Genomic DNA, 21068 nt, shown 5'->3' on the forward strand with positions numbered 1-21068 from the left:
CAAGGTTATTAATAAAGCAGCACCAGGCTGGAGATGTGCAGCTTGTCAGGAGAGCAGTTCCCTATCCCAGCCTAGTGAGATCTGCTTGCAGACACTCTTCAAAACCACCTCCATCCTTTCCATCCCCATTCCTCAACTGGAAACAGTGGCAAACAAGGAAATGTTTGTCTGTCCAGCTCTGTGCTTCCAGATTCATTTAGGAAAAGGTGCCAACTCTACTGGCTGCCATTCCTTTCCTGCCTGGATCCAACCACATCTCTTTTAGACAGGAGCTTGTCCAAGGATTAAAATGCCCATCTTCCACAGACACCCCAAAAAATTTGCTGTGACCACAGAACCATGTGCCCTGAGATCCCCAGACACGCAGAGGGGACCAGGAAAGCTCAGGATGTGGCTCTCAAAGCCAAGCTGTTGGGGATTTTGTCTCCAAAAACTGAAAAAAACCCTGGAATTGAACGTGAATGTTGGTGGTGGTAACGTCAAATGAAAATTCATTAAGAGATCACAGAACCACGGGATGGTTTTGGGTGGGAAGGGACCTTAATGTCCCTCCAGTGCCACTCCTGCCATGGGTGGGACACCTCCCACTGTCCCATGGTGCTCCCAGCCCCAGTGTCTAGCCTGGTCTTGGACACTGCCAGGGATCCAGAGGCAGCTTCTGTAAGAATTCCAGCCCAGCCAGGAATTCCTTCCCAAGATCCCACCCCAAATCTCCCCTTTTCCTATCTGAAGCCATTCCCTGTGTCCTGTCCCTCCATGCCTTGTCCCCAGGCTCCCTCCAGCTCTCCTGGAGCCCCTTTAGGCCCTGGCAGGGGCTCTGAGCTCTCCCTGGAGCTTTGGCTCCTTGAAGACAGAGAAAAGTAGGATTCAGGGAACACAAATACATCCCTTCACCTGCCAAAAGGCCTCTTTTCAGCACCCATCCTACACTGAGCTACTCCTGAAGCCACCTGAATTCCTGAGGGGCTGTGAGATGAAGGTGCAGAAGTCTGGAAAAATATCATACAAATCCACCAAAAAAACTGGCTTCAAATCCAACCTAAACCCACAACAAATCCCAGTCAAGCATCACATTCAGAGTGTTCCCAGCCAGACTGACTAATTTCTGGTTTTGGGATGAGCAGTCACTATGTAAATTGTGGGATTTAACAAAAACCAACTGGAATCCATCAAATATGAAACTTCATAACATGACAACTCAGAAGACAGTGTCAGATCATCTGAATTTTCAAAAGAAATTTGGCTTCCTTTTAGCATGGCAAAGCTGGGAACTGCTTTAGGTAGTCAGACCTGCTTTAAATTCTTGCACCAGCCAACAGGCATATCCTCTTTCAAAATTTATGGCTAAAGAAGAAATCCTGCCCAGCCTGGAATCCTGCTCCCTTCACTCCTGCAGCCTAGAACAAAAAGGAACATATTGCAACTATGCTGAGAGAGGAGGGCTGCTGTCTATTCCTTTAAATGTAATGTTAATGCCATGTAATCAGCTTTAATTTTTAAACAGACCCAGCCCTCCTGTCCATTTCCCCTAATTCGGGACACGTGGAAGGTAAATGGCCTGTGCTTAAACTGGGCCAGCCTGGGCTGTGACAGCTGGGGAGCCTGGAAGGCTCAACTGCTTGATCACAGGAATGGATGTCAAAACTCACCAGGGGAGGGCAAATGGGGAGGGCAAGGGAGGTGCTGGAGACGCTATGAGGTCAGGGAGAAGCCAGGAGACAAGGCCAGATGGGGCATGGCTCATTTAGGGAGTGGGAGCTCCCTGGGACCAGCAGGACTTGAAGAAATGATGGAAGTGATGGAACTTTGCAAGGAAAGGCCTCGCAAGGGAAGGGGTTCCCTTTCAGGATATTGCTGTTGGGATATTGGGAACTCTGCCATGGACACGCTGAGCTGGTTTTAAGGGACAACATCAGGAACTGAGTCAATCCTGGTGCCTCCCCAGGGCTCTGCTTCCTCCCTCTGTGCTCTCAAAGGCAGGTTTGTAGCTAAAGAGCAGCCTGCAGATGTCATGTGAGACTTGGATATAGAACAGGGGCACAAAAAACCACCTGGGAAGCTCCTTGTGCTCCTCAGGCACTGCTGCCTTTGTGAAGAGGAGAGAGGCCTTGGAACATCCTGAGTGCTCATCGTATCAAAATATTATTCCCCAAGAATCACAGAATGGTTTGGGCTGGAAGGGATCTTAAAGCTCCAGCTCCGACCCCTTGCCATGGGCAGGGACACCTTCCACTATCCCAGGGTGCTCCAAACCCCAGTGTCCAACCTGGACACTCCCAGGGATCAAGGGGCAGCCACAGCTTCTCTGGGCACCCTGTGCCAGGGCCTCTCCAGACAGGAATTCCTTCCCAAAATCCCATCTGACCCTGCCCTCTGACAGGGGAAGCCATTCCTGTAAATCCCCATTCCTGTAAATTCCCATTCCACACTGGAAGATCTCCCTGGAGCCTTCTCTTCTCCAGGCTAAATAAAGACAATAAAAAGAGGTTTTTCTACCCAAAACTGTGCCCAGAAATGACCATTCCATGTTCCCATCAAGGGACTCCTCAAGGAAGCTCAAAGGAATCCACCTCCAGCCCCTGCCTGTGCTGGGATGTGCGGGACTGTTTCCACCCCACACTCGGAACAGGACCCAGGGAAGCTCTGGCCATGGATGTGGGACAGGAGGGACTATTTTTAACCCCGGTTGGTGGGCAGACAAATCCTAATCATCATCATCAGCAGCCGCCTCGTCAGCAGGGCCGGGATGTCAGAGCAAAGCTGGCCGGTGGCTGCGACAGCCCCGCGTCACAGGGACAGGGATTAGCTCGGGCAATCAGCCAGGACGGGCAAACGCCACGGGGTGGCTTCAAAGGGCAGGGCAAGGTGTGCCAGGGCTCGCTGCAAACAGCAGCTCTTTGAGGGCTGGCGGATATTTTGGCTCTTCTCGTGCCGGGAATTAGCTGGGTGCTGGCACTGGAGATGTGGTTGGTGCCCCAAAATCCCAACAGGGAATTCCTGGTCACGGCCAGAGGCTGACAGGGAATGGGGGTGGGCACAGGGACGCAGATGGGAACCCCCTTCTCTCTACAGGGCACACGCAGGAGAGGGAGTGTCTTTGGAATCATGGAATCATTAAGGTGGGAAAACACTTCCTAGATCGAGTCCCACCATCCCCCAGCACTGTCAAGGCCACCACTGCCCTGTGTCCCCAAGTGCCGCATCCACAGGGCTTTGAAATCCCTGCAGGGACGGGGACTCCACCTCTGCCCTGTGCATTTGCAGTGCCTGGCCACTGTCTGCATGAAGGAATTTTCCCTAAAATCCACCCAGACCCTCCCCTGGCCCAGCCTGAGGCCGTTCCCTCTGCTCCTATCCCTGTTCCCTGGGAGCAGAGCCCGACCCCATGTCCCCAAGTGCCACATTCACATGGCTTTGAAATCCCCCCAGGGATGGGGACTCCACCCCAACCCTGTTCCAATGCCTGACAAGTGAGGAATTTTTCCCCTAATATCCTAAACTTCCTCTGATGCAATTTGAGGCTGTTTCCTCTGGTCTTGTCTCTTGTTCCCTGGGAGGAGAGACCCTGACCCGACACAGATGGAGCTCCTTTCAGCTGAGGTTTATGCCAAGGTATTTCACTCAGAGCCAAACATATCCACAACAGCTGATAATTATTCATTGATAATCAGCAATTTGTTCTCCGGGAAACACCTCTCCCTGCTCCTGGAGCTGCAAACCCAGGAATTCACTCTTCTGCTCTCCTTGCTGGCTGCCACTGGCATCTGTTCTACCCTCTCATCTGAAACACACCTGCAAAAATTATTTTTCTCACCTTTCCTTCAATTGGGATTAAATCCTACCTGTTTCAGGGTAAACCTTCATTACAAAATTCTGTTCCCACCAGGGAAGCCCTACAAAACGCTTGACTCTTTCCTTCCTGTCCTCCTGGATGAAAACATGCTGATCTGCACTTTGCCAAGCTGCTAGCGACTCATTTGGCTCCATCTTCCCTAAAAAGGAGATCCAACAGGAAAAACATAAAATACTGCTTTTTAAAAAGTTATGTTTGCAGCCCCAAAAATTCCCCTCCCCAAGAAATTTATAAATATTTTGCTCATGCGAAAAAGCCACCAGGTCCCATTGGCTCAGTGTTGAACCTCCCTATCCTGAGGAATCCCAGACCTGTGCCGGGTTTTCCTGTCTGTGTTCATGCTCTCTGGGAGACACACACAGGACAGGGAACAGGATCCCAGTGCTGCCTTTCCCTCCTGGATGCGTTTCCAAGTGTAAGCAGCCCTCAGAGAGCAGGGTGGGACAGGCAGGTACAGAGCTCCAGGCCGGGAGCTGCAACAGGAGCATTCCCATTTCCCATCTGCACGGCCCAGGGTGGGGACAGCTTCCCACCTGTTGGCTTGGTGTGGGAAGCTTTTCCAGCATTTAAACCTCTTCCCACACTGAAATCACCAGCTGGAGCAGCACTTCTGTGTGGCACTGTCACCCCAAAGGCTGCTGGAGGCTCTTTTATGCTGTGCTGACTCACAGGAGATGCTGCAGTGCTGGTGAAAGCAGGGAGCTCTCTAATCCCTCCCTGCCCACTTCAGACCCTAATGCTCTCCATCACAGATCCTGGCTCACCCCAGCCCTCAACACCTCTGGTTGTGTGGAGAGCAGGGATTGGATTTTTGGGATGGCCGGGGGAATGGAGGAGGGCAGGACTCCTCTCAGTGTCCTCCCTTGTGCTCCCTGCAGCATCTCCAGCAGCACGGGGAGGAGGAAAAAAAAATGGAGAAAATCTGCTCTGGGGACACAAAAAGAGCAGCCAAGGGGGACAAGCAGAATCCACTGGATCTCTGTGAAATTAATTCCCTGGTTATGGCTTGATCCCACACCCTCCACATCTTCTTCCTTCCCAACTCTTTCCACTGCACCTCATTCCATGCCATGGTTTGAATCCCAGCTGGAGCGTTCTACTCCTCCCACCTTCCAAAATAACCCTGGATTCATGGCTGTGAAACCTTTCCCTGGGCAGGGAGCTGCTCTGGGCCTCTCAGGCAGCCCTGCACAGGCACAGCCCTGCCAGGAGCCTCATCAATATTTCAGGATGCAGCCGGGAAGCCCTGGCAGCTCTCAGGGCCCCCATGGCTCAATGGCAAACAAAAGGCTGCAGGAGGAGGATGCTCCAGCACCAGCACTGGTCCTTCCAGTGCTCCAGGGCACAGAGTTTCCTCTTAGCACAGCACTTCCCAGCATTTGCAGGGACTGGTGCTGCCACGCTCCCCTCCACTTGCTCTCCATATTCCTCTGTTCAATACCAAGCACTTAAGAACAAAACCATCTGAGCCTCCAAGCGTGGGGTCACCAGTTCCTGCATCCCCACTTGGAGCAGATGCTCTGAAGGAGTAGGAAAACCATAATGCACTTAGATTGTGTGACACTGCACGGGAGCAGGAGATCTTGTTTCCTTCAGCTGGGAATGGAGCAGATCACAAGATTATCCACAACCCTGCTCCTGGGCTCCCTGCAAGCTATCCAGCCCTGTATTGCAACATATCCATGATTATTCAGAGGTTTCCTCTTTTTTGCCATCTTGGTTGTCTGGTGGTATTATTATTCAGATAATTCCAGAGAAGGGATAGGGAAAATGCCACAGTGAGAGAGAAACAAACAAACAAAAAAAACAAACAAAAAAGCAACAACAACAACAAAAAACAAACAACAACAACAACAAAAAAAACAAACAAAAAAAAACCAAACCAAAAACAAATAAACAAACACAAAAACCAACCAAAAAAAAATGTAATTACACTTAATGGTTAAAATCAGGAATGAAACACCTTGCCTGACCTCCAGAAATTTTCACAGAAATCACAGAATGGTTTGAGTTGAAAGCAAATTAAAGATCATCTCATTCCTGCCATGGGGACACCTTCCACTATCCCAGGTTGTTCCAAACCTGTCCAACCTGGCCTTGGACACTCCCAGGGATAGGGAGGTGTCAAATTATCTCCTTTACCTTATCAATAAGATGGAGATCAATTTCTATCCTACCCTTCCAGATAGGGTTTTTTCCTCAGAAAACTCCTGCAGAAGGGTAAGAGCATTCCCAGAGAGAAAGCAACGACGAGAAGGGGGAATTTGCTGGTTAGGACCATTCTGGCTCTGGCAGTTATTTTCCCCAAATCCCTCCCAATTCCACCTCCTCTGGGCAGAAGGGCACAGAGTGGATTTTTCCTGCTGCATCCATCAAATGGTGTCCAGGAGGATGCTCCCACTCACGCCGTGGCTACGAAGATAAATCCTGCCGGCAGTGAAACCCATCTGCTCTCCCTCCCTCCCTCCCTCCCTCCCTCCCTCCCCAGACAGAGACAGCAGCAATGGATACCAACATCTCCTCCATCCCTGAGGGATATATATTAGCTGGTTACATAAGGAACCAACAGCATGGAGCTTCCAAGGACTCCAAAGCCCTTCCCCTTAATACCACCGGAGATTAGAGCAAATCGAAGGAGAGTGGAAAGCAGGAGAGGGGCTGTGGGCGAGGTTCTGCTCACAGGAAAATGCTGCAGTGTCTCCCCTTAATGCACTCTAAATCCCATCTGATTTCCAACTCGGCTGCTAGGGGGAAAAAAAAAAAAAGAGAGAGAAAAAAAGGAAAAGAAAAGAAAACAAAAAAGCCCAGCCTGTATTAAAATGATGTCAATGCTGGGAGAGTGAGGTGGAGTGACTCAGGGAGTGTGTGGAGAATGGGAGTTTTAGGGGAAACATCCAGAGGAATCCAGACTGTGAAAGCATTTTGGAAGCAGAGCAAAAGGAGCCAGGGGTGCAGATCTGCTTTTCCAAATCTGATTGCTTGCTGGTTTTGAGCATCCAGGGTCAGATCCTGCCTCTGATAAACACACAGCACTTATGGAGCTCACACCAGGCTGCCGGCACAATAAACACAATCCTGCTCTTCCCTCGGTGCCAGATGCATTCCCAGCTCCGGGGACAGGGGTTTCCCTTCATTTCAGCTCCCTCTTCAGGCTGGCTGACTCCACAGCAAGGGAATCAAACCAGCTCCGAGTCAAATTCCTCTTCCCTCCTCTGCTGCAAACTAAACGTCGACGCGATGAGAATTCTGATGGAAGCCAGCTCTCACCTGAACAGGTTTCTGCTTTCATGCAAAGTGACACTTCTGCCACCCAGCCACACGTCCTTGGCCCTTCTTTGACACTTTGTGTCCCAACAGCCCAACCCTCGAGGCAACATTTCTTTACTTCATCCTTTGTGCCCTTTTCTGGCTGGTTTTGACACACCTCCTTCCACCTAACCCAAATAACCAGTGGATTTCTTGCGTAATTCCATAATAACCAGCCTGAGCTTGGAAATTATCCCAGAGTCAGTCTGGAAAAGACCTCTGGGATCACTGAATCCAAACTATGAGCCAACACCAACGCATTCAGTGCCGTGTCTAGGTGTCCCTTAAAAACACCTCCAGGGGCAGGCAGAAGCACAGAGCAATTGGAGGCAGTGGATGAGCCCCAACGAGGCACAGTTCCACATTCCAGTCATCTCTTGACCTGGGTTTTATAGATTTACAGTTTTATTTCTGGTCTGAAGAACTGCAAAAGGCACCAGACTTGGCAGAATGGACAGAACAGGTGAGAAATGCTACAGAGAATCCCTGGAATCAAGAGACTGACTGTGGTGGGAAGATGGAAAATGAAGCAGGAGCAAAACGACCTGAGGCTGACTCAGGAGCAGCCACCAACACAGCAAAAGAAGCCTTGAGGAGGGCAGGAAATAAGTAATAAAATGTTGGTTTAAGAGTTCTGGAGATGAGTTTATTATGGCACCAAGTAATTGTGTTAATCGATCAAGGCTGACCCTTCCTGTGCTGGGCATAGACACATATCACAGAGCTGTTTTCCCCCCAAAAAAAACAAACTAAGGATATAGAGGAGGGAAAGGGCAGAGCCACCAGCACCACGAGAGCCAACAAGGAGTTAATGCTCTGTAGTGGTTTTGGTTTATGAATTTGAATTTTTTGGTTTTTTTTGTTGTGAGATAATAAGTTTAATTTTAAATGGTATAAATAGAAAATTTTACTATTAGAAATTATATGAAAAAAAACTTAGAATAAAATTTTAGACTTTTTTACATACTTTTTTTACTGAAAACGTACAGAAAATAATTTAGTTTATTATTTTTAAAATAGTTTTTTACTGATTTATTTGGAAGAGGAGACTTTTTTTTTGTTCAGGGAGATTTTTTTCATAAGAAATAGGTTTTTTGGGTTTCTGATGTTACAGCAATTAGTTGTTTGGGAGAAAGGAATTTTGATTGTAATGTAAAAATTTTAACAAATCTTTATAAACCACCACATGCTCCCATTCCACCCTGAGATTGTAACTCTCAATTCAGTCACCCCCTGAGCAACGGAAGAGTATTTTGCCACCCAAACCAATAAAAAGAGAGGAAAAGGCTGTTTTTAAGAGCCTAAATTAAAAAAAAATAATAAAAAAACAACTTTGCAGAGGCCTTACCATTGGCATCCTGGACTCCAGTGAGTGCCCCAACAGCTGCTGCAGTTTCCCCAGACAGGACAATCTGTCCCCCTCCTTGAAGGGTGGCCTCGGCCAGCGTGGCTACGGCGTGGGCAGCGGCTTCACTGCGGGCGTGCAGAGGGGAGAGAAGGGTTAGGAACACCAGAGAAACAAAAAACTCCATCTGAGCCAGCAAACACACACCAAGAGAACTATCCAGGCCAGAGGGATTCGTGTCTTGCCTAGGTCAAGTAATGCAGAGCAGGAAATCAGCACTGGAGGAGGAATGGATGGGGAGAAGCTGCTTCCAGGGGATTTTTGCAGCTTGGAGGTCTCTTAGAACACCCCTGTGTTCTCCCTTTCACCTGGGACTTGGGTAAAACTTTGGGATAATCCAAGCAGTTATTCCACGTGGCTCCTTCCTCACCCCTGGATTTGGGTCTCAGACTTTTGGCACTGGCACATCCTGGGGCTCTGCAGATTCCAGAGCTCTCCATTCACCACTGGTTCTGCCAGTTCACCTCACCCTGTTGCCATGAGCAGCATCACCAGCTCTGGCTTCAACCCCTCCCCAGCCAAGTGGTTCAATAATTCTCTTTCATGAGCATAATTTTCAGCAGAATGCTGTTAAATTTCCTCACACAAATGAGGCTGGGTCCAAAAGCCCTTCAAAGGTGCTCAAGGACTTCCAGAACAGGGATGGAGTAAGGAAAGAAGGAAAAGAAGCTGGGACTGTCTCCACAAAGGTTGAGCTGCTGAGATTCTACAGCTAAAAGGGTGTAAAAGGATTTTAAACCCATCCAGGTCCATGGACAGGGACACCTTCCACTAACCCAGGTGAGCCCCATCCTGCCTTATTTGTGCCTTTGGAAGATTTCCTGCAACTCTCAGGAGGTAAAACTGGTTCCTGAAATCCCCCAAAGCAGCTGCAAAGTGCTTCAAGGTCACTCCAGGCTGTTTCATTCAGGGACTGAGATGGGAACAGGGCTTGTGGCCAGCAAAGCTGTTCTGTGCTGTCTTGCAGCAGCCCTGCTGTGAGAACAGCAGTGCCAGATATTTAGGAAGGGATGTGCACAATCCTTCTCTTCCTGCACCCTCCCAGCTTCTCAGAGACTGCATCTGGACCATCAGCTCTGATCTGTCTCTAATCCCCTTTGAAACCCATCCACACTTTTTGCTTCCCCAGCATCCTGGAGCAAAGAGTTCTGCATATAATTAGAAGGAAAAATTGCATTATGGTGCTGCAAAAACTCCTGGCTGGGCAGCCCTTTAGTCTGATACTGTGAGAAACAGAAAATAACATTTTTCCTTTTTTTCGTTTTCCTCATGATTTCACACATTTCCAGTGATCTCCTTCCCACAGCCCACTGTGGCATGGATCATTCTTGGGGTTTGATCACTCTTGTCCTTTCCAGACTTTCTCTATTTGAGTGGTGAGCACTTCCCACACTATCCAAGATGTGAATGTTATTCCAGAGGCCTAATCCTGCCTTGCCCTTGATGCCTTTCCTTGTAATTCCTCATATTCAACTTTTCGTGACAATATCTGCTCATCAGTGGTAAAACATTCCTGATGTCAAATTTCCTACCAATTCCTACCTCAATTAAGCAGAAAAAAGAGAGGGATTTCCTTTAGCTTCCCCATGGATGCTCTCCTTCTGCTCGACCAATTGACTCAAATATTTTCCAACTATTTTCCCATATTTTCCTTCTCTCCCCTCATTTCCTGCTCAGATATCAAACACTTTCCTACTTCATCAGCTCAGGGTGGATTTTCAGTTCTAAACAGCCCCCCTGTGTCTCAGAACAGCTCTTAAACACTTGTAGAGAACTAGAATATTTTCTTGCCTGGCTTCCATACTCCCCTTGGCACATCCTTCTTCTGAGCCTGGAGCTCTGGGAAGGCATTTTCCCTGCAGGAAGGCCAAGGGCAGCTCAGCAAACCTGGGTTCAGGTGTAACCCCATGACCTGCCTTCTCACTTCTAAAAAAAAAAAAATTCCATCCAATTAGGGAAACCTGGAATCCTGGAAATGTGCTGGATGAAATCCTGCAAGTTGGATTTGGGGAGATGGGGCTTTTTCCTGTAACTCCGGTGTCCTGAAAAGATAATTCGTTTTCAGAAGGGAATTTTACAGGGAAACTAATGTTAAAAAAAGCATATTTGACCAACCTCATGTAGCTAGACATATATCTGAAGGACCCAAATCTGCACCACAAATAGCAGAAACAGTTCTAGGTGTGTTTGGGATTCAATCCCAACAGAGATTTGGGAGCAAACTGGGATCAAAGTGATTCCTTCAGGAATTTCTGGATGGAACAAGGTCTTGGAGCTTTATTCCAACCATCAGCAGTGTGGTCTTGTGCCCTGCACCATCCCCTGGCTGCTCAGCCAACAGCCTCTAACCAGGATCCTGCTTTGGGTGAGAGAAATTCTTGTCCATACCTCAGCAGTGGGAAACCTCCTTCACTACTCTGCTGTGACTTGCTGTCCCTCAGGGAGTGCCACAGCCATTTCCAAGGTTTAGGAACAGCAGGATGAGTTTAAGCAGTTCAGCAGACCTGAGCAAAGATTTTGCCCTGCTGGGTGGACCTGTGGAGCTACATCTTAGATCTTGCTAACCCGAGTGCAGCCAAAAACCCTAATAACCAATGAAACTTCTACTTCAGCAAGACTGGGGGGAAAAAAAACCCCCAAAAACCAAAAACAGTAACCTGCAGAGGAAATTCTGATTCTGAACAGAGCAGGAATCAGGAGCTGTCCTGTTCCTGAGGGAAAATCTCTCAGGACTGTACACAGTGAACTCTGCAGTGTTGAAAGGAAACCCAGGGCAGAGATGGTGCCAGCTGTGCCCTGTGCAGGTACCTGTTGAGTGCCATGGTGACAGTGGCTCCCTGCTGCATCTCCTGCGACGCTGCCACCGCCGCCTCGGCTAACGAGGCCACCGCCTGCGTGGCCTCCGAGGCCTGCGTCGTCTGGATGGTCATCTCCCCTCCCTGTAGCGTCGCCCAGTTCTGCTCCACCTGCCAGGGGAACACAGGAAAGGCTGGAGGATCAGGCAGCATCCCCTCAAGGGGTGGCTGCTGTCCAAAATTAAAGATATGGATTGGTTTTCGCAGAGTCCTGCAGGTGTCCGGCTCTGAGATTGGGAAAAAAGGGAGGGAGGGTGGGATCCAGCAGAGGGTGTGGCTGGACACTACAGCCCTCCAGCAGCCATGAGGATCATTATCCAGAAAGATCCAGAAAAGTCCTCAAAAACCCAGAAATCCCTTTTGTCCTGCCAAATCCTCAACAAAACAGGGTGGTGGTGTTGTTTGGTACCCAAGGCTGCCTGCCAGCCTGGGCTGTTTGTTAATTAGCTGTGCTTAATGGCCATCCATTAAAACACAATTCCACCTCCCCATGAGGAAAAACCTCCTTCCGAGAGTGGCAGAGCTCTGGAACACCCAGGGAGGCTGTAGAGTGTCTCTGTCTGGAGACATCCCAAACTCACCTGGACGTGTCCCTGCGTCACCTGCTCTGGGGTAGCCCTGCCCTGGACTGGATTCCCAAAGATTTCCAACCCCAACTGTTCTGGAATTTAGTGTTTCTGTAGTGCTGGAGCTCCAGCACAGATCTCATCCCTCAGAAAAATGGGTTGTGCTTTCCTCCTTGTTTCTATTTGCACATTTTGGGGAAGGATCCGTGCTCCCATCCTGGATTTATCTGGACAGCACCTGTAACCTCGGATGGGATTGAGCCATATTGCTTAATAAAAGATCTTCATTTATGTGAACAAAATGTTCATTTATCCAAGGAATTCAAAATTCCCTAACTCCAGACCTTCCCACAGATAACTTTCATATTACCTGAAATTCACCCACTTGCTCATTTTTCCCCATATTTTCCTGTAGAGCTTCACAGCTTATGAGATAATGATTATATGGGCACAAAATCCAGCAGGATGAGAACTAAAAACATACTTTGGACAAAAAAAAAAAAAAAAAAAAAAGGCAGAGGATCTGCTGACAAATCCTATTGGCTGCTTTTCAAGGTGAAGATCCTCCACCACCCCCATCTCTATAAACATTTTAGGATTCCCCAACTTCTGAGGCACACAAATAAAAATGCTGTACAGGCTGATGAAAAAAACACCTCAATTTGTTGGGATGGAGATGGTTAAAAAATCCATAAAAGCAGAGGTGACTCGAGGCTAAAGGTAAAATTTTGCATGAGGAAATTTTGCTGCCTTTGGGCAAAAGTTAATCCCACATAGGATGGAGAGGGAGAGCGAGAGAACCTGAAACTGTGGGTGGGAAGGGAGATCCCAGTGATGTCCTGGAGATCCCAAGGACTTCCAGAACAGGGATGGAGTAAGGAAAGAAGGAAAAGAAGCTGGGACTGTCTCCACAAAGGTTGAGCTGCTGAGATTCTACAGCTAAAAGGGTGTAAAAGGATTTTAAACCCATCCAGGTCCAGGGCAGGGACACCTTCCACTAACCCAGGTGAGCCCCATCCTGCCTTATTTGTGCCTTTGGAAGATTTCCTGCAGCTCTCAGGAAGTAAAACTGGTTCCTGAAATCCCCCAAAGCAGCTGCAAAGTGCTTCAAGGTCACTCCAGACTGTTTCACTCAGGGACTGAGATGGGAACAGGGCTTGTGGCCAGCAAAGCTGTTCTGTGCTGCCACCTCTCGCCGTGACACCTCAGCTAGGCAGAGCATGGCAGGAAAGGGACAGAAGGGGACCTGCAGCCAGCCTCATTTAAAGGTGGTGTTTGAAGCCAAGAGGGGAAAAAAAAAATCATCTTTATAATTTTAAGGGAATGTTTCTTAACCCCACAGAAAGAAATATATTCTTTTAATGTATTATTTGATTTTTTTCAAAAAGGGGAAAATAAATGTTTGCGTGTTCGGGCGTTCAGATTTAGGTATGGAAATTAAAAAAAAGAACAACTAAAACAATAATCTATAGGAGGTATTAAAAAAAAGTGCAAAATTCAGACTAAGGCTTCCACTATAATTGTGTTTGTAGAGTTTTGAGTGGAAATAACAATTCAGCACTTTCTGTATAAAATATAAAATCCCAGCCTCCTGTTCTGTGCTAGCCCTTAACTCTGCAGGCAGAGTGCTTGCTGTGAGCACTGAGATATTCATGGAAGCTCATCCAGGTGCCCCAGGAAGCTGAGGCAGCTCCTCACCTCTCCATCAGCCACTGCAGAATAATTGACTTGTGCGACGGTGACTGTGGTGGGCAACTCGGAGGCGTCGGCCAGCGTGGCCACTGTGGCACCAGTGCCAACCTGTGGAGGACAAAATAATGCATCTGTTACTACAGGGAATGTCCACAGCACTCAGGAAAAGGGGCTGTCACACTCTCTCAGATGAAAAAGAATAAAGGAATTTACTGTGAAGGTGGTAAGATGCTGGATGCAGGGAGCTTGAGGGTGTTCCATCCCTGGAAGTGTCCAGGACAGAGCTTGGAGCAACCTGGGATGGTGGAAAGTGTTCCAGCCCATGGCAATGAGAGGATCTTTAACCCCCTCAAATTCCATGATTCTGTGATTAATTTTAAGTGCAGAGTTCATGGAAAACATGGAGCTGTCCCCAAAGGGGAGGAAATCCCAAGCTGGAGCCATGTTAATCCATGACAGCTTCCAGACTGGAACCAAGTTTTGCACATCCCTCGTGCTGTCCCTATGTCCACAAACAGCTCAGCATCCTCCAAACCTCGGGAAGAACAGCTGTGGGAGCCTGGTAGAGTCAACTCCCTTCTCCCACCCACCCAGCACTGACTCAGAATTCCCTGCACACCCTCCTTGCTCCCCATTCCCTGGTTCTCATATCCAGGCACCTGGCAAACATGAGCCCATTCTCAATAACCCTTTCGAAATGTTCTTTTCCCCATTTAACAGCTGGGAAAGGACAAAGGCAGGGAGATGGGCAGCTTTGTCTCTGAGGAGAATTAAAAATAAATGCCAGGATGTCAGTGGGATCTCAGGTGTCCAGCACCTGAAAGGACACCAGTCAAAGGCAGATTGTATGGACAGGTGAGCAAAGAGAACCAGCCTGGCAAGTCTGCTGGGCCTTGGTGGGGAACAGAAAACTGTCACAGCCACTGAAAAAGCTTAATTGGGGAAAAAAAAATCCTGCTCACACACACAGGTTTTTCCTTCATTTTGTCCAAGAAAAATAAGTCTGAGACTTCACTAAAAATGGGATGCTCAAGGGGGACAAAGGGCTGGGTCTGGTTAGGAACCACCAACAGTGGTGGCTTGGAGGCACAGGGGAAACTGAGATGCAAATATCACTCCCACAAGGAGTTTGTGGGAAGTTTCAAGAGAAAACCTAATTTTTTTGATATCCTGAGCTGCCAGAATCTGCCTTCCCACACAGGAACACAGGGAAAGCGGCGCTGAGCTAAGCACAGGGTGAGAGGAATCCTTGTTCCATGAGGACAAAGATGTATTTGGTGTTTGTAATAAATATAACACACTTCAAGTGTCAGATGAAGACCAGGGGCACAGAAATACCTGATCTGCAGATTAAACTGCATTTCATACCATTAAAGGAAGGCAGTTCCACCACCTCTCCTCCTACTGCCACCACAGGTGCTACCAGGGACTGGATTTGTTGTAAGTAGGTTCACAAAACTCAGGTCAAATCCCTGAATGGTTTGACCACATCACAGAAATCCCTGCACTGGAGAACAAGGGCTGGGAGTTGGGAAGAGAGAGGATGAGAACGAATCTTTGTTGTGGGGTAAGACATTATAAAGGTAAAATAAAGGGACAAGTTTAGCTCCTGAGTTTCCTTAAACCACCTCCCCGAGGCAGAGTGTGCTGGGAATGGAAAACCCAGGGGGCTCCTCTCACCTGGATGAGGGACACGGTGCCGTCAGGGTTGCTGAAGGTTTGTACCACGGTCTGGGAGGGCACCAGGTGGGCGATGCTGTGCGTGGTCGTGGTCTGCGGGGTCTGCTGGTCCTCGAAGGCATAGAGCAGGTCCTCGCGCCCGTGCTGCTTGTAGCAGTTCTTCACGATGGTCCGTAGGGCCTGGGTCCAGGACACCTTCCAGCAGGAAGGAACAGGGGACAGTCAGCCCAGGGAAGTGCTCTGAAGCAGCACAATGCTGGGATTTGCAGGTTTGTCTTTACTGGGGTTTCGCAAACAAACAAGCCCGATATTTAATCTCCTTCTGCTCGTCCCCTCCTTTCCCCAAAGAACTCGCCCTCCAGAGCCATCTGATCCAGTGAAGATGTCCCTGCTCAGTGCAGGGGTTGGATGAGAAGACCTTTAAAAGGGCCCTTCCAACCCAAACCATACAGTGACTCTGAGCAGACAACCATGGGGACTTGGGAAAGCACCAAAATGCTGCCACAGCACCATTTCCAGCCTCCCCACCCAGCCAGCCCTGAGCCAGCCTGCACAGGTCCTGCTGCCTCCACACCACAGTGGCTTCCTTTGATTATCCCTGTGACAGCTTGGTAGAAACTTTACTCAAGACTTCCTCACCCAGTTCTCTCATTTTTTTTCTGGCTCCACTGCACATCCATGACTCTTTAAGCACAAATCTCCCTGTTGCTCTGAACATCAGCATCCCTTCCTTCCATCAGGAGGCCGTGACACTCTTCTATCAGACTATCTACTGTCCCTCAAGGCAAAAACCACTCCCAAAAACCAGCCTGCAGCCTCCCGTGCTCCATCTGGAGGCAGACAGGGAGACACCCACCCGCTGCTTCTGTTCCTCCGTGCGGACATCGCTGCGGACATTTGCCCACGGAATGTCCTCAGGCCACCAGATGGGTTTGCAGCTCTCCTTGCCCCAGCCTGGCTTCCCACGACCCGTGGAATACTTCAGCATCTCGGGGATGAAGGCTCTCAACTGTGCCTGGAACAAAAAAAAGGTTGAGAGGTGTTTAGGAATTCACATCTCTGGTAGTTTTGAGGTGTGCTGTACAGAATTATTGTGTTCAACCTCCATCCTGTTGGAGCCAGCAACTGGAAGAGGCCTGAATTCCCAAGGAAGGTGGGCAATACTTTGCCATCTTCTCCCAAGACTCGGCTTGGCAACAGGTCAAAGAGAAGAAACCAAATTAAATCAGCCAAAACAAAACTAAAACACCAAGGCACAAACGCCTGTTGTATTGACACTTCACAATTCAAACACTACCAGGAACAGAGCAAGCCAAGCTGAAATGGAAAAAAATAAATAAAGCACAATAACCCATTAAAACCTCCACACCCAACGTCCCTACAGTGGCAGGAACTCAGGCATGAGCTGATGTAACTTTTACAGACATGCTGTGAGGGGATGGAGCTTCAGTGACTGCTGAAATGTGGAAACCACAGCCCTGTCCTGCCAAAATAAATACAGAACTCACACAGGATTTTGTGACAAGATTGGTTTTGTACCAGGGACTCCTTGGAGCATCAGGAAAAGGCTGGTTCAGCTGCAGAGCAGAGCAGGAAGGGAAGAGCTCTCCTTATGTCAAGAGGAAATCACGTTTAGAGCTTAAACACTGCGTTTAGGAGCAGCTCCCTGCATCCCTTCAGAACTTTAAGAGTAAATTATTTCATAGCATCATGGAGTCATTTTGGTTGGGAAAGACCTCTAAGTTCCCCAGCACTGCCAAGGCCACCATTGACCCTGTCCCCAAGCACCACATTCACAAGGCTTTGAAATCCCTGCAGGGATGGGGACTCCAAACCTCTCTGGGCAGCTGTGCCAGGGCTGGACAGCCCTTTCCAGGAGGGAATTTTCCCAGTATCCAAACCAAACCTTCCCCTGGCCCAGTCAGAGGCTGTTTCCTCTGCTCCTGTCACTGTTCCCTGGGAGCAGATCCCAAATCCCCCCGGGCTGTCCCCTCCTGTCAGGGAGTTGTGCAGAGCCACAGAATCCCCCCCGAGCCTCCTTTTCTCCTGGTAGAGCCCCCTTCCCAGCTCCCCATAAGTTCTCCAGACCCTCTTCCTTGTGCTCCAGCATCCCCAGCTCTGTTCCCCTCTCTGAACGAAGTCTGGATGTTACAACCATTGGCTCCAAGCTGTACCTGAACTCATTTCAAGCAGCCTTTTCCATATTACACATGGAATATGCAATAAAGCACCTTTTCTTCCCAGCCTTCCCATGATCCACCTTCCACTGCAGGGCCAACACTCACCCTGACATGCTTTGGGTTCCCTGGATGAAGCCTGGTGAAGGCAGAAAAAATTATTCCTTCACAGAGCAGTTTCTTTAAAAATAAATTATTTATATTTCAAGGGAGAAAAAAAATTGTTCTTCAGAAACATCGGCTGAGTTGGGGGAAGAAGGAAAACCACAACAGAGTTGTAAAAGGCAGGGAGTTCACTCACAAGGATTATTATTTAGCAATAACTCTGCCCAATAATTTATTCAAGTAAGCCTGGTAGCAGGTTTTTTTGTTTGTTTTGGGGGTTTTTTTGTTTGTTTTTTTTTTAATTGCCCAGTGCAAAAACAGTTAAAAACCTTCCCTGCACTGCCACCAGCAATGCTCCTTGTTTCCAGCTGGATCAATTACTGGTCCATGGGAGTTGAGAGCTCAAGCTACTCAAGGTACTTGTTAAGGAGGTCTTGTCTTTAATCCACGGGGGAGACAATCAGCAGCACTGTCAGGAGAGAGGACTTGGCTAATTAGTGCCCTAACGAGACCTGAGCTCTGCCGCAGGTAATGTCCCCCACACAAAGCCCCCACATCCCTCAGGGCACAGATGGGAACATTCACCATCCAGGAGCCACCCAAAAATATGCTGATAAAAAAATCCAGTGGCACGTTCCAGTTTGTGGCCTTGGCAGCTTGGAAAGTGCTCGGGTAACCCCCAGGATGGAGGATTTGAGAGAAACTATGAGAAATGTTTCTTTGCCACCCTTTCACACAGGCTCAGTGCTTTCACTTTTAACGTTAAATCCAAGTATTAACAGTACTGAGCTATCCCAAACCCAAATGCAACAGCCCAAAGCACAGCCAGCTGTATTCCAACTGCTCTCCAGAGCTGGAAACAACAAGGAAAGGGGTTTCTAGAACAAAGCAAAACCCGTGGCTGGGAATTTTCTACACATCCCCACAGTACAGCCTTGGGATCTGTGCAGGACCTCAGCTGCATCTGGAAGTGGGAGAGGGAAAAACAACAACTGCACGAGAGCTGGAAGTGAATGCCCATCCCTGAATCCATCCCTGCTGCACTTCCCAGAGCTGGAAAACCATAAACCACCCAGGCTGCTGCTCAGCTGCATGGGAGTGATTCCAGCAAGGATTCTCCCCCTAGCACGTGCCAAGCTGGGAAAGCAGGAATGCAGCTCTCATGAGCTGAACTGGCACAATGAGGATTTTTGAGAGGCCCAGAAAAAACTTTTACTGGCTGCTACAAGTAGGTTATAAATCATGGGGGTTAAAAAAAAAAAGTCAGATTAAAGGATAAATCACCGACTCACAAAACAGTGAGGGCTGACTGAAGCACTGACTTCAGCTTGGGTAAACTCAGATTACCCAATTTTACTCCTCAATCACATCAACGAGCAACTGAGAACAAGTTGAGGGGCAAACTCAGCTGTCAGCAAAGTCCAGAAAGCACCAGGACTCCCCTCTGTGAAGGCTGAAAATCCCACTGTAACACAGGTTTTCCTGCCCAGCCCAGGTGGGTGATACTCTCCATTCCCAAAGTTAGAGAAGCATCTTTGCCCAGGCAAATAAAGGTTTTATCTCCCTCCAGACCACTGGGGAAGCAGAGCAATTAAAAGGAGAGTTATTTTCACCTCCTCATTGATGACACCTTTACACCTGCCTGCTGGCACCTGCTGAAAGCAGAGGCCTCATTTTCCAGTCCCTGCCATCCTAATTATATTTATATTTATTTTTGTTCTGGTCTTCCACAGGATTTTGTGCAACTTAGCTTCAAAAAAAGCTGATTTTTTTACTAGAAAACACAAATAATTATACTGGAAGCTCTGGGAATCAAGATTCTCACAATAAATTATGTGCACAGCTCAGGAGAAGCCTTTCTTGCAAAGCTCTTCTGAGCTACCTCCCTGTGCTGGAACCATGAGGGCCATTCCTAAAAAGATCCTTGTTTTTCTACCATAAAGCAGCAGGAGAGGATTTGAAATAAGAGGTTCTACATCAGCACTTTGGGCTGGCTGGGCAAAGGCCCTGCAGGACAAGGAGGGAAAAACATTTCCATGGGAAACCGTTCCTGGTACACAACAAAAGCTGCCCCATGAGCAGCTCCTGCAGGTGCCACCTTTCACAGGAGTTTAAAAATCCAAGAAACAACTTTTTGTCTTATTTGTCAGGGATTGGGAAAATTATCTGTACCAGCCAAAGCACCGTAAGCTTAATAAAATTCTACCATGAGTGTGAGCTTGTCTGATTCCACTAAGAAATGGAAATGGTGTTTTGAGCAGGGTGTCACCTCTGCAGAGCACAGAAAAACCTGCACATGCTTGCCCTCCTCTGACACCTCTTTGTGTGCTGCCCTTTTCATCTCGCTACTCCCTCGGAAAAAAATTGCTTTTCAGCATTTAAAATTTGTTGTGGTGCCTCAGACTGGGTGTACCCAGAGCCTCCTGCAGGATACACCTGCCTGAATTCAGGTCCCTCATCTCTGGGGAAGGAGATTTCCCTCCAGATGAAGCTTCCCTGGGGAGTGCTCTCCACTTTCTTCCAGCAGTGAGGTCAGCAAGGGGCTTGACTTGGAGAGAAAGGGAATCTCCCACATGCCCAGGGCAGCTATCTCCAACAAAAATACCTCACTCAGGGTCTGATCTGGGGTTAAATCTTTGGCAAACTCCCCTCTGCTTCAATCCACAGCAAGAAACAGAGGAGGGAATGAACGACAGGACACAGAAAGGTGTCCATGGGTGATCTTCCCAACCTCAGTGCCTAACAATTGTGGCAAAGCGTAGAACAAACATTTTTTCCCCATTCCCACTTTCTGGGAAGTGCCAAAATCAGCTCCAAAGGGAATGAATGCTCCCAGCAGCTTGAGCTCTCCTCAGCAGCAATTTTTTTTTTTTTCACAGAGAAAATCAGCATCACTAACAAAGCACCACATCCAACCACAACCTGAGCTGCTCCAGCCCCAGGGGAAAGAAGAGATCAGAGCTATCCCCTGGAGATTCAGCCACACAAAACAACAGGATGTGCATGCAAGATGCCAAACATCCCTCTCTGCCCCTGCCTCTGCTCACCTGGGTCATCTTGTCCACGGAGACGGGGATGCCATCGATGGTGAGGGGTGGCAGCTCTGAGTTCACCTCCTGAGGGGCCGGAGCGTGCTCAGCCAGCGCCGACTCCAGGTCTTCCAGGATGGTGCTCTTGTACTTGCGTACCTGTGGGGAGTTGTTAGGCTCAGGTAAACAAGGTGAGCAGCACCAGAAGAGGAGCAGGATGCAGGCCCAGCCACCTTCCCCAAGGTGCTGCAGAGCAGGAGGAGCAAACAGTGGCACAGCTGGCAGGAAACACCCAGTGCCCCCTGAGAATCAGCCTTATGGAAGAGCAGCTGATGAAACTTGAAGTAACACTGGCAAGGGAAGAATCTGTGGGATGAAAGGAAAAGTTCTGAAGGCAGAA

General features: G+C 48.6%; 1 protein-coding gene across 3 annotated transcripts in view; it reads right to left on the reverse strand.

Moving 5' to 3' along the window:
- Positions 1–21068, reverse strand: part of NRF1 (nuclear respiratory factor 1) — a 58410-nt gene that overhangs the window by 15274 nt on the left and 22068 nt on the right. For 2 of the 3 annotated variants that reach the window (XM_062492402.1, XM_062492404.1), the window contains 6 exons: positions 20687–20827; positions 16214–16372; positions 15358–15552; positions 13684–13785; positions 11373–11530; positions 8508–8632 (listed from right to left, as the gene is read on the reverse strand). In XM_062492402.1, coding sequence (XP_062348386.1) covers positions 8508–8632; positions 11373–11530; positions 13684–13785; positions 15358–15552; positions 16214–16372; positions 20687–20827 — 880 coding nt within the window. Of the gene's footprint in view, positions 1–5346; positions 6598–8507; positions 8633–11372; positions 11531–13683; positions 13786–15357; positions 15553–16213; positions 16373–20686; positions 20828–21068 lie in introns of those variants that run through there. The other variant, XM_062492403.1, reaches the window with a different exon arrangement.

The sequence above is a fragment of the Cinclus cinclus genome, chromosome 4, assembly GCF_963662255.1.
Source record: "Cinclus cinclus chromosome 4, bCinCin1.1, whole genome shotgun sequence".
NCBI classification, from domain to species: Eukaryota; Metazoa; Chordata; class Aves; order Passeriformes; family Cinclidae; genus Cinclus; species Cinclus cinclus.